Here is a 12,950-nt window from a genome sequence, read left to right on the forward strand (position 1 = left end):
ATGGATTTAAAATTCAATTATTTACAGTATGATCGTGTTGGTTTCTAATGTATCAACGAAACAGTTGACTCGTTTAATAAAATAGTTTAACACTACAATATGGTTGGCATAAAAGAAAGAAAAAGAAAAATTCCAACGACGAGTCAAGTTACTGATAAATTCATGAAACTTAAAAAGGGAGATCTAAAAACACTAAAACAGCGAACCCAAGAACAGAGAAAAAAAGCATTTGGGTTTCGAAATTAAAGTAATCGGAAAAGAGCTGACTTTTTTGGTTATTCCGCATTTTGGAGTTCGTGGTGGGACTATAAAGGTGAGTCCTTTACTGCTCTGGTTACTTCTACCGACGCTCTGTTACTATTCCTCTTCTATCACTCCTTGAGAAACTGATTTCCACTTTTAGTTTGGAGAAATTCTCTTATGGGTCACTCACAATTTTCCATGGAAGGAGTTTGTTTGTTTGATTTATATCCAATAATTGACTTGGAAACTGATTGCCCTTTTCCTTGTTCTGAACAGAGACGATTGATGAGATTAAACGACCTTAGGGTTTCTAATCGGATTTAAAGAGATCTTGGAAATGGCAATGGCACCAGTAATTAAGCTGGTTTTAGGCTCAATCGCCTTTGCCATTTTCTGGGTATTAGCAGTTTTCCCTTCTGTACCGTTCCTACCAATTGGTCGAACCGCCGGTTCTCTGTTTGGTGCGATGCTAATGGTTATCTTCCAAGTGATAACCCCTGAACAAGCTTACGCAGCCATCGATCTCCCGATCCTCGGTCTTCTCTTTGGCACGATGGTTGTCAGTATATACCTGGAGAGAGCTGATATGTTCAAGTACTTGGGCACACTGCTCTCTTGGAGAAGCAGAGGACCTAAAGATTTGCTATGTCGAGTCTGTCTTGTTTCCGCGGTTTCAAGCGCTCTTTTCACAAACGACACGTCTTGTGTGGTTTTAACAGAGTTTGTGTTGAAGATCGCTAGGCAGAAGAACCTCCCTCCTCACCCGTTTCTCCTCGCTTTAGCCACCAGCGCCAATATCGGATCTTCCGCTACTCCCATTGGGAACCCGCAGAATCTTGTGATCGCCGTTCAAAGCAAGATCCCGTTTTGGGAGTTTCTTCTTGGGGTTTTTCCTGCCATGGCTGTCGGTATTACTGTCAATGCTTTGATTCTTCTCGCTATGTATTGGAGGTTACTGTCTGACCATAAAGACGACGAAGAAGAAGAAGAAGTGGAAGAAGAAAATGCGGTTTCTGAAGCTGTTGCTGAGGAAGACGTCACATCTCATCGGTTTTCGCCAGCTACGTTACCACATCTCAGCTCTTTCAGATCCCAAGAATCAAACTTGAGAATGGATCCTGAGACGCTCAGAAACAGAGCGGTTTCTGCAGGTGAGAGCGATATAATGAACCGTGATTCAAATGCGTCAAACGCAGAGTCTCAGGGAGAGAGCTTCAATACTAGCAAGAACTGGAGAAGAGTTTTATGGAAATCAAGTGTTTACTTAATCACATTAGGAATGTTAATATCTCTGCTTATGGGTTTAAACATGTCGTGGACCGCAATTACCGCTGCTCTAGCTCTTGTGGTTCTTGACTTCAAAGACGCAAGGCCGTCTCTCGAGAAGGTAAAAACCAAATTTTGACTCTTTAAAACCCAAATCAACAAAATCAAGTTTTATACTTCTAATCACACTCTTAAAATGAAGGTATCGTATTCGCTTTTGATATTCTTCTGCGGGATGTTCATAACCGTTGATGGATTCAACAAAACCGGTATCCCTACGGCTCTGTGGGATCTAATGGAGCCATATGCGAAAATCGATCAGGCCAAAGGAACCGCGGTTCTAGCACTTGTGATTCTTGTCCTCTCCAATGTAGCCTCTAATGTACCAACCGGTGTGTGTGTGTGTGTGTGTGTGTCATTCTATATCCTTGAAAAGCAAACATGTTGTTTTAGGGTTTATCTCTCTAACTAGAGATTCGTCTTTAATTACGTGTGCAGTGCTTTTGTTGGGAGCAAGAGTGGCGGCATCAGCGGCTGCAGGGGAGGAGGAGAAGAAGGCGTGGCTGTTGCTGGCGTGGGTGAGCACTGTGGCTGGAAACTTGACGTTGCTTGGTTCAGCTGCAAACCTGATAGTGTGTGAGCAAGCTCGTAGAGCAGTGAGCCATGGCTACACTCTCACTTTCGCCAAACACTTCAAGTTCGGTTTACCTTCAACACTCATCGTTACTGCCATTGGTCTACTTCTTATCAAGTAAACCATCATATACTGGGCTCACTCTGTATATGCTTTCTTTTCTGTTTGTGAAGGAATTTTATTCATTTCAAGAATCAGTCTACTGTTTCTTAATTTTTACGCACTTTTGTAATTCAAGATTCATTGTATCTTTTCACAATGACGAAGAGAGCTTTTCATTTCTCTTTGTAAGACATTTACAAAACAACAACCATCTATAAAGTATCCTTCCATTATTGTCATCTGTTGTTTTCGTTTACACTGTTGCACATTGAAAAATTCAAGTCGTCACACTATTAGTCATTTGAAGATAAATAAATAAATAAAAACCCTAATCGAACATACTATCCGGTTACTATATCCGATCTCCATATATATAAATAATGAATTCAAGAAGATGTTCATAAAAGTTAGGAGGGGTGTTCTTGAAATAAACAAAAATAAGCACAAGTATTATCTATAAGTTAATAATAAACACATTTCCCGCTAGAAGTAGAACAAACCATTGACCACATGAAAATGCCTTAGAGAAGGACGAGAGCATGTGCCCAGTGCCCACGTGCTGCTTTTCTTCTTCTTCTTCTTCACGTCCTCTGTCAAGAACATGATAATAAATGAGATCAAGAACACCTTTTGTAATTTCCAGATTTGTATTAGTGCTACTAAATTATGTCTTATCTTGTTTTGTAACTTTCCAGTTTCCATAGTGTATGTTCTAATGTAATCAATAAAAAGTTGAATTTTGTGACGAGAAGTGGATTGAAAATACAAAGTTGTCAAATTCTCTTGCACGTAGCAATCAACCTGTACTCAAACGGTCCTACCTAACCCCCACAAAACATAAATGTCAGATTCAGCAAAAGGAAACAAAAGAGTAAACAAATCGAAATACACTTGGTTTAGTAATGTCAATAGTCTCTTTTAGTCTACATATACCACGTGCATGTTGTCATGTTGATGTTTAAGTTCAAACACCATTAGACTAATGCTAACTTTTATTTTTCTTCCTCTCTTTCTAGATATCTATTACACAGTCATGGACTCATTTGTAAACAAATACTTGAACTAGAACTCTTTTAGTAAAGATTTTAGTTATCGGGCTAATAGCAAGGAATTTTGTCAGACTTTATGATTGTGGATAACAATATCTGTTTTACTAATATTAAATCTAAATTAGCAATTAAAGATTATACTAGTACGAAATCAGTGGACCCGTTTTATGGCTCCTCTTTTTTTTTTTTTGTCAGATTGAATATAAATTATTTATATTAATTAAGGTATATTTTACTATATTTTTATTTTATTAAATTGCGTGAATGGTGTCAGTGTGAAACAAGAAGGCAATCGAGAGACAAGGAAAGTAGTTAAAGATCCAAAGATTCCACATAGTCTTTGTTTTTTTCCTCTCGAAGTAAGAGCAGCGCGAGTAACTTGGAACTTCCACGTGGCCCAATCAGTGCACATATTTAGATTTGGTCGTTGCCTTCGTTAGATACGTTACAGGGCCTACCACTACCTCGCTGTTCCAGTATTCCCGTAATCCAAAATGCTGAGGAACATATAATCAAAAATGTTAAATATCAATAACATTTTAATACCAATAAGTCATCACAGTAAATACTACTAATATTTTACTTAAAACATTAAAAGTTGTCTCCCTCACATTCGAGTTTTCCATGGTGTTTTGTCCATACACGTGACCAATTTTCACATTGTTCTCATGCCTTTCAAAAAAAAAAATTAGTAGGAATTTTACCGTAACTATAGTTATGGAAAAAAAATATGGAGAAATATGAAAGATGTCATGGTGAGTGGGACTTCTATTATATTTGATTTTTTTTTTTTTTTTAGCTTTTTGTTTCGTATGTATGATGACTATAAACTTTTCTTACAAGGAAAGTCCCTGATTCGTCAACATTGAATCCACTTCCCATCTTCTACCTTTTGTTTTGGCAAGAGCTCTCTTTCTAAGATTTTTTTTTTTTTTATCACTCATTAATTCAAAAGTAAGATTTTCTTAGGCACGAATGTAGTTTCTAGTGTAATCAATCAAATCTACTTTTAGGTTTTCAATATTTTTATAATGTTTGCTAATTGTCCCCAGCTGGCTAATAGATATATGTCATGCATTATATCATTTCTTCCAAATGCATAACTGATGAATCCTAAACCAAGAAGCAATAACACTTTTAAATAATACATTACAGTTTTGACTAATTCAGAGTTAGCATTTTTCCATATACAGTAAAATCTCTATAAATTAATAATGTTGGGACAATTTATTAATTTATCGTGATATTAATTTATCTATAAATTAATAATTATTAATTTATAGAGAAAATTTACTTTCCGCATATAATTTTCTAAAAATTTCTTTGTATTAATGTTATGTTTTAAAATTTTAACAAATCTCATGATATAAATTATGATTAAGAATCATAACTATCACAATAAAATAGTTTTTAACACCATATTGGATTGTCCATGTAAAAATATACATGTTCATAAGTTTAAAATTTATAAAAAAATCATGGCTGCTATCAATATTACTGATGATAAAATTGAAGATAACACTACAATACATTTAAAAACATTTAAAGGTAAAAAAATCAATTATCACGTCAAAAAATCATCATAAATGTTGAATGTATATAGTAAAAGAGCAATAAAAGCTACTGATATAATAATTAGAGAGATAAGAACCAATGAGATTTCAAATTTAAGTAAAAACAAACACATTAGACATATTTTAGAATATTGTATTTATATATACTTGCATAAATTTATATCATTATTAATTTATGTTTTTGTTGGGACCATAAATTTACATAAGTTTCAAAAAAAATTATTATCTTATTATCTTATCGAATTTGATGGATTTTTACATTGACCCGATTTGGGACCTGCAAAATTTATTAATTTATAATAATTATTAATTTATCGAGTATTAATTTATAGAGGTTTTACTGTATACAGATTGTCGATATATGAAACAAAAATTGTAAGGATATTTCTTCGAAAAGGCTTAGCTACGTAAATATATACCTATATTTACTCAACATTAATAAGAAAATATTTGACCAAAAAATTAAAAAAAAAAATATATGACCAACCACATTCACATTGTAGCAAGTAGCAACTAGGAAGTGTAAGAAAGCGAGAGCCATTGAATATTTTCCACATTAACCTTTTGATAGACATGAGAATGAGAAGGAAAAAAACACCTATTAATTTTGTAGGGACATTAGATTTTTCTAACAACCATACTTCGTGACATCAAAAGTACAAAATAATTAACTACTTCCGACTTTGTTTATGTTTCTATTGCTGGGTTTTTTCCAGTTTTTTTAATTATAAGATTGAATTACGTATACATATTCTTCAGTAAACAAACATATGGTCAATTGGTCAACGTTGAAACTCACAATTCCAACGAAATAGTCTTCTACATGGATATTGGATTTAACCACAACTCCATATGAATCAAGAACAAGATCGTTACTTAAAGTATAGAGGAGATAAATTAATAAGCGTCCCCACCCAAAAATTTTTTATTATTAATGTGTGTTTAAAGTTCAAACACACGCGCTAAAAAAAAAAAAAAAAGCAGAAGACAGATTCGAGTTTCCAACCTTTCTTGTGGGACCTACTTGACCGTCCAGCTTCCCGACTAAGCCTGAATTTATTTATCGATTTTTCCTTCTCGATAGAGTGGATGTTAACCGGTTCAATTAAACCAATTCAACAATAAAACCAAATCATAAGACAGATTTTATAAACATAACATATCTTAATTCTTTATTTATCACACAAAAGCACAAAGGTAGTTACTGTTAAATATAATCGATAGAATAGTATAAGTTGAATTCAGATTAATTTCAAGATTACGATCAAGTCTTATAATTATTTTTTTTTTATATCTGAGTATATGAAATAATGAAATACTGAACTGAAGCCAAAACCGAATCGAACCGGAATATAATTTATTGTGGGCTTATTTAAACTCAAGGCTTCACTGTCTCTCCCTCCAAATAAAATCAACCAAACCCGAAAACAATATATATAATCGGAGAGAGCGACGGGCGACGAAACCCCTTTCCCGGAAACCACCGAATCACTCTCTTCTTCGATTTGTTTATTTATTCCGTTTCTTCCGATCCGATTGAAAATGGAGGATAAGCCAGGGTATGGATTCCGTCCGTACGACGAGGAGCTCGTCGGCTACTATCTCCGTAACAAAATTCAGGGAAACACTAGGCTCGTTGAAGGATCCATTAGCGAGGTCAACATCTGTAGCTTCGACCCTTGGATATTGTGCTGTAAGTTGCGTTTCTTTTCGATTTTCATGAAATTCCATTTGCTCGTGATGATCCGTCGGGTTTGATATCTGATTTAGGGTTTTTATGGTTGCTGTAAACAAACAGTGAAGTCGAAGATCAAATCGAGAGATCCTATTTGGTATTTCTTCTCCCGAAGGGAAAACAAGTATGCGAGTGGGAATCGACAGAGCCGGACTACGCGTTCTGGGTCCTGGAAGCTTACCGGAGAGTCTGTGGATGTCAAAGATCAGTGGGGGATTTGGTCTGGAATCAAAGGTAAGATTATTGGTCAGAAAAGGTTTTTGGTGTTCCTCAGGGGAAAAACCTCCCAGAAAACCAAATCCGATTGGGCTATGCAAGAGCTTCACTACACACTCTTGCCAGAAGATCAGGTAAATTCTTCGTTTCCGTTTCGCAATTGATCATTCTGATTCTTATTGTTCAATTTCACTGATTCGCTTTTGCCTTTCATCTATTTCAAGTGCTGTTGACTGAAAGTATGTCTCATATGACACTGTTTCTTTGATTTTCTGGGAGTGTTTGTCTTGTGTGAATAGCTGAGTTAATGGACAGAAACTGTGGCTCTTTTGGTTTCATTTTAGTCATATTAACACCGTATCTGTGGTTTCTGCTGATTCATAGTTCCGATATGACTTTATGGCAAATAGTTGTGCTAAGAACTCACCAATGTTTTTAAAATTAGACACTATGTAAGCATTGAGGCTCAAAACCTATGTCTGACACAGGTTAGCTTTTTGACACAGCTCGCACATATGTTTTTTGCTGATGATCCTTATCTGTATGTACAGAGAACCTATGTCATATGCAGACTGGAATATAAGGGTCACATCATGAACATTCCATCTGCTAACGCAACAGATCCCACTCTCCCTTTTGTCCCCAATATGACTAATAGTGCAGGTTCTGTGGTGAGTCAACAATGTCCATACTATTTGATTGCTCTTAACTTTCAGTTGGCAGACCCAAAATAAAAAACAAGTCTTGTGTCTAACTGATTTGATGCTCTCCTATTTTGTTTCTTTTTTCAGGTCAACCTATCACTTCAAGCACATTCAGGATCTTTCAACACTTTCTCTGAGTATGATTCAGCAAATCAGGGGCAGCAGTTTAGTGGGAACTTTAACATGCAGCAATCATTTCAAGGAAATTCAGGATCTTCAAACCATTTCTCTGAGTATGATTTAGCAAATCAGGGCCACTGGTTTAGTGGCGATCTCAACCTACAACAACAAGTTCCTTACTCGGCCCCATATGAAGATGATATATGGAGGCAACTGGTTGAAGATAATTGTGACTCTTTGATTGATGAAAGGACATATACGCAAAAGAATTGCAGTGATTACCGGCCAAAAAATCCTGTGACTGGTGTTTTCGCTGATGATAGCAGCAGTGATATTGACACTGACTCAACAGTAAGCACTTTACACTCATACAGTCAGAATTTCAATCGCTTGTGTTTTAGATTTGCTCACACATCACACGTCGATTTTTGGCTTTTAATAGGTTTGCAGGGACACGTGGAGCTCGACTGACAGTGTAGGTAGTTCAGATGGACCGTACCTTACTCCTATAGATGATATTCCATTATTGAGTACTATTGAGCCTTTGCACAATAATGAGGCACAAGAGAAACCAAAGCAGCTGACATTGCAATCACAGGGCAAAGAAAAGGTATGTGAACATTCTCATGGGGAGAGGCATGATTTTGACACGAAATGTTACATCATTATTTCATCATATTCTAAATACACGAAATGTTAAATTGCCGGGCTACCAATCTGCTTGCAGGTGATAGCTACGCAGAAAAGCGAGTGCGAGTGGATAGTGGCTAAAGACTCAGTCAAGAAAGTTCCATCCACCACTGCGGTGAAGCAGAGCTGGATTGTTTTAGAGGAAGTGAGTCAGAGGAATTCACAGTGGAGCCATCTCAAGAACATGATCATTGGCTTCTTATTGTTCATCTCCATCATTAGTTGGATCATCTTGGTTGCATAAGAGGTCGAATCCGATTCTTGCTCACAAATTTTCTTCCCTTCTTGTTGTTTTTTTTTTTTTTTTTTTTACGTTTTGTTTGTTTGGTTTCTTTGCTGTGTTTTCTCGCTTGGAAAAGTCTGAAGTTGTGCGATTAATGTACGTAAAGAAAGAAAGAAAGAAAAAAATGTATGGAGAGAGAAAAGGAAACAAAAAATACAAAAGTCTGTATCTATTAGTATATCTTCTGTAGTATAGAACATAAAACAGATCATATGGTTTTGCTTAAAAAAGACAGATGCAAGAACAGAGATCCAAATTGTGTCAAGAATGTCGTTGGCTCAAAGACCGAACCTACCAAGAATCTAACCGTGTGAGCGATTAAGCATACGGCTATGCATCGGCTGGTAGTTGATTCAGTCAGCACTGGTTTTAACACGAAAATAAAAACAACTTTGTAGTGTGAGATTCTGAAACAATAACAAACTTGTCTAAATCAATTTGATATTCTGCATTAAGAACAATTTTGAAGGTCTGACCTTTAAGAGCCATCGAGTTTGATGTTAAGACAAGTATATCTACAATGAAGATCACTGACATTGGAAATTCCCATACCTGTAAGAACCAAGATTCCGACATTTTTTAGCAAAGAGACACGAGGTTTATCAATAGAAGAAACTTCGCGAATTTTGGTTCTTTGATATTAGGTCTTAGTGAGAGGTAAAACATACCAGCATAGCTAGCAGAAAAATCTTCAAGTAACTCGAGATCAGTATCCCCAAAAGAATCTCCCTTCTTCTGCCAAATTACATCAAAATCACACAGAAATCAATGTTCCGATGACTCTTTTTAGATAGTAATATTAAGAAGAAGAATCACCTGGAAACTTCATTTAGCAAACCCTTAGCCGCAATGGCAAAAGCGAAGAAAAATGCAAGATTTGCAGATAGGACGCCGATCAGAACCTGAACATGCAAAGATAGTGTACACTATATCCTTTTTCAACTATCTCAATGAAAAAAATAATTCTATTATATCTACTAAAAGAAGATCTAACCTTTACAGATGTAAGAACCGAGCTCTCAGATAAGCTCGATCTCTCATCAGTTATTCTCAGTACCAAGCTTCTATCTTTGATCAATTTTAAGGCTTTTCAAATGAGTTATCATTATAAATACCAATAACTAGATATACTTTGACAGTAAACGAGGATGGAATCAAAAGGATACAAGAGTCTAGAAGAAGATAAGCGAAGACCAACTTCAACAACAGGTGCTGCAAAATTTGAAAAGAAACCAACAATTATTCTTGGATCAGAGACAAAAACAATAAGAATTCTTGTATATCAGACCAATTTTAAGCATTGTTTGAAATCAAGAACTCGGATCAAAAAATAGTCTACCTGAACATTTACAGTTTCTTGATTAATTGCATTGTAGAGGACGTGTCTATATACCTTGGGTCTGTGAAGAATTAAATCGATGAAAATAGTCTGCCAAACAAAAATCAGTTACATTCTGAAAGAAAAAGAAAGAAAAAGAAACCCAAAGAACCAAAAGCAAAAGTGGAAATAAATACAACACCAAAAAAGGAAACTAAGTGAATGAAACAGACCATGCGTTCACACTCGATGTACTCGTCTGCTACCTCCTTGCAATTTCCCTAAATAAACAACATATGTTCAAAAAATGGAAACTTTGAGAAATTACAAAAATCAACACAGAGAGAGACAGTTTTAAAACCCTGATAAATTTTGGGTCAAGAAGGATCGTAAAGCTTACGCATTTCATGAGACGAATGTTACCCGGAGAGTATTGAATGAACAAAGACTTCACCCTAAACCCACATCCAACGCATCTGTATTCACTCGCCATTGCTTGCTCTCTCTCTCTCTCTCTCTCTCTAGAGAAGAAGCAATTCGACTTGTCCGGGTCCAAATCCGGGTCCGGGTCAGCTTCTGGGGGACTATTTTAAACCTTGAAGGGCCAATACATGGGCCTTGCTGATAAATGAGACCCGGGTTTTCGGACCCAAGACTTAATTCTGTGACCTAAAGTATTGAAATGCGTAGATTCGTGAATTATATTTGCGATCTAATAAAAACAAATGGATAAATTCGATTTTTTTCGACCGATAATTTCGATTTTTTTTTCGACCGATAATTTCGATTTATACACCACAAAAAGATGTAAAAGAAAAAAAAACAAATCAGGTCGCTTCTTTGCGTATTTTGGAATTGAGGCGGTAGATCGTTGTTCTTCAAAAAGCAAACATAAAAAATGGAACGGTAATTTAAAAGTTGAATTGAATATTAAAATATACATTTATTTAATCTATGTGTACATGAAGAAAGGGAAGAACCCATTAACCCCAATACGAAATTTCCTTATCATCATCAATCATGCCTATAAAAAGCCCTAACCGGCCTACATACTTGCAGTCTCTTTTAGGTTAGGAATCTAATGAGAATGAATTATTTATTTATTTTAACAATAATTAGAGCATGTCATTTATTCTCTTTATTCTTACACAACTAATCATTTAGATATATTACAATATCGTGTGCTTTAACTTTAGTCATTTTCGTAAATATTTTTTTACTAATAATCCACTTTTATCTCTCATGATATCTTCTTTTCTATGCCATCTTTTGAATATAAATTACGGTTATATTCTTTTGACAACTATGCACAAGCCTTTTGGGACATATATATAGCTACTCGTAGACTATTTGGGATACGTATTTATATATTCCATTTGATCACCCCCTTGGCAAAGTCGTTTATATATTAAGTACACCGTTGTTCCCTATATTGAAGATATGTGGATTATATATATAGATTTACATACATTATATATATATATGTTTATATTATTTAGTCTCCATTTCTACCTTATTTACTAACTCTTGATGTCCACTACTGCATTAGGAACTAGGAAGTACTTATATATACACACATTCATGATATATATATATATATATACCAACCATATGTCTGATCTTCAATGTATATGAAGTACCTAGAATGATAGGTTCAAACATGTATGATGTGTCCTATTTATTTTAGGATCACTCGATCACAAATGATACGGACCCTCATACTTATCGAAAGTTATACAAATCCCCTAAATGTTCATACATTCGCCATACATGTAAAATAAGAAGCAGCTAAAGAAACACGTCGAGGGAAAAATCGACTCTCATATGTGCTAAGAAAATAAAATATTGGTGCACAGAGTCATTAATATTATATATTGATTAATATACAGTACAACATGAATATTACCTCAAAAAAGTGTGGAGTACTTGGATTATTATAACTAAATAGGAGGTGTGGACTGTGGACTGTGTTTATACAATAGTTGAAAAAACAAATCTACGAAATGACTTGTCCATCTGATCTTTAATACAAAAAAAAAAAAAACACTCAACACAATCTAACAATATATGTGGATTATAGAATAGTATATCTCTCAAGAACTAATTCTAGTTATTTACCCTAACGTGTGTTATACATCGATTTGTACCTACATATATTTGCGCTACATATATAAATGTACTATCTGAGAATTGCTAGTAAGCATGTAGTTAGTATTCACATTTTAACTATAATGCGTGTACAAGTTTCATTATTTACTCAAGATATTAGTAGTTGTATAGGAAACTATGTATAATCAACGAGTGAGTATTGCTATAATCTGTTAAAATGTTAGGACGACAATTATATTCCCTTACGGACTGCCTGCACAAGTTCCACAAAAACTATAACTCACCAAATTATTTATACATATGCATGTGTAAACTATGTATATATATATAGGTTGGCTAATGGCTATATATATTCAGAGACATGTGTATATAAAGTAATTGACAAGTGATTTAGGATCTAACATTCTGAAATAGCTCATGAGTTTATGAAATCTACAGAGATACCTGATTTGGTAAAAATTACTTCAACTTACGTTCGAAACCAAACAAAGATATTGACCAAAGGTTAATAACAAAACAAGAATCTAGAATTAGTAAAAAAGAGAAATTAATGAATCTGTGATAATGAAAAGTCAAACAATGTGAAAACATATCATACCTTTTGTTCTTTTTTAAAATATTATATAAACAGTACTCCTTCCATAGCTAGCTTCTCTTTATTTCTCTGCCCATAACCTGCAAAAATCTCTTTAACCGAGCAAAATTACAAGAGTAACCAAACAAACAAAATAGGACCATTAGAGAGAGAAAAAAGAGAGGCTTTTTTTGGACGTGCCCATTAGCTTAGAATGTACCATGAAACACTTTGTCAGTGTAGGAAGATAGGCACAGAGAGTACAATTCATGAAATTTATAAGCTTTTTTCCCACTCATCAATTATAATCCCACATTCTATTAAAACTGAAAA

At 34.8% G+C, this 12,950-nt stretch overlaps 3 protein-coding genes across 4 annotated transcripts; 2 read left to right on the top strand and 1 right to left on the bottom strand.

The window, feature by feature from the left end:
- The first annotated feature begins 125 nt into the window (after positions 1–125).
- Positions 126–2,462, top strand: LOC18994631 (silicon efflux transporter LSI2). Its single transcript, XM_006418302.2, has 4 exons — positions 126–313; positions 520–1,630; positions 1,712–1,901; positions 2,008–2,462. Exons 2-4 carry the CDS (start codon positions 581–583, stop codon positions 2,262–2,264), a joined length of 1,497 nt encoding a protein of 498 aa, XP_006418365.1. The 5' UTR covers positions 126–313; positions 520–580; the 3' UTR covers positions 2,265–2,462.
- Positions 2,463–6,300: 3,838 nt separating this feature from the next.
- LOC18994632 (NAC domain-containing protein 1) lies at positions 6,301–8,749 on the top strand. 2 transcript variants are annotated; one of them, XM_024152394.1, is made up of 6 exons: positions 6,301–6,561; positions 6,667–6,953; positions 7,326–7,490; positions 7,611–7,994; positions 8,086–8,253; positions 8,371–8,749. In XM_024152394.1, the coding sequence occupies exons 1-6, from the start codon at positions 6,411–6,413 to the stop codon at positions 8,575–8,577; spliced, it is 1,362 nt and encodes a 453-aa protein (XP_024008162.1). In that variant the 5' UTR covers positions 6,301–6,410; the 3' UTR covers positions 8,578–8,749. The 2 variants fall into 2 exon arrangements, with proteins under 2 accessions (XP_024008162.1, XP_006418366.1); XM_006418303.2 differs by having other exon boundaries at positions 7,371–7,490.
- On the bottom strand, positions 8,743–10,488 carry LOC18994633 (protein arv1 homolog). The gene is made up of 9 exons (XM_006418304.2): positions 10,335–10,488; positions 10,168–10,215; positions 9,956–10,045; positions 9,783–9,828; positions 9,611–9,684; positions 9,433–9,518; positions 9,285–9,351; positions 9,093–9,168; positions 8,743–8,979 (listed from the first exon to the last, which is right to left on the bottom strand). Exons 1-9 carry the CDS (start codon positions 10,425–10,427, stop codon positions 8,825–8,827), a joined length of 735 nt encoding a protein of 244 aa, XP_006418367.1. The 5' UTR covers positions 10,428–10,488; the 3' UTR covers positions 8,743–8,824.
- Positions 10,489–12,950: the final 2,462 nt, after the last annotated feature.

Source organism: Eutrema salsugineum, unplaced genomic scaffold (genome assembly GCF_000478725.1).
Source record: "Eutrema salsugineum unplaced genomic scaffold, Eutsalg1_0 scaffold_5, whole genome shotgun sequence".
NCBI lineage: Eukaryota > Viridiplantae > Streptophyta > Magnoliopsida > Brassicales > Brassicaceae > Eutrema > Eutrema salsugineum.

Excerpts from the sequence above, each read along its gene's own strand:
- LOC18994631 (XM_006418302.2), top strand. The coding sequence starts at position 581 with ATGGCAATGGCACCAGTAATTAAGCTGGTTTTAGGCTCAATCGCCTTT. Across the intron at positions 1,631-1,711 it reads CAAGGCCGTCTCTCGAGAAG|GTATCGTATTCGCTTTTGAT; the intron begins GTAAAAACCAAA and ends CTTAAAATGAAG. Across the intron at positions 1,902-2,007 it reads AGCCTCTAATGTACCAACCG|TGCTTTTGTTGGGAGCAAGA; the intron begins GTGTGTGTGTGT and ends TTACGTGTGCAG.
- LOC18994632 (XM_024152394.1), top strand. The coding sequence starts at position 6,411 with ATGGAGGATAAGCCAGGGTATGGATTCCGTCCGTACGACGAGGAGCTC. Across the intron at positions 6,954-7,325 it reads CACTCTTGCCAGAAGATCAG|CTCGCACATATGTTTTTTGC; the intron begins GTAAATTCTTCG and ends TTTTTGACACAG. Across the intron at positions 8,254-8,370 it reads AATCACAGGGCAAAGAAAAG|GTGATAGCTACGCAGAAAAG; the intron begins GTATGTGAACAT and ends ATCTGCTTGCAG.
- LOC18994633 (XM_006418304.2), bottom strand. The coding sequence starts at position 10,427 with ATGGCGAGTGAATACAGATGCGTTGGATGTGGGTTTAGGGTGAAGTCT. Across the intron at positions 9,685-9,782 it reads TTATCTTCTTCTAGACTCTT|ATAGAAGCTTGGTACTGAGA; the intron begins GTATCCTTTTGA and ends AATTGATCAAAG. Across the intron at positions 9,169-9,284 it reads TTTTTCTGCTAGCTATGCTG|GTATGGGAATTTCCAATGTC; the intron begins GTATGTTTTACC and ends TGGTTCTTACAG.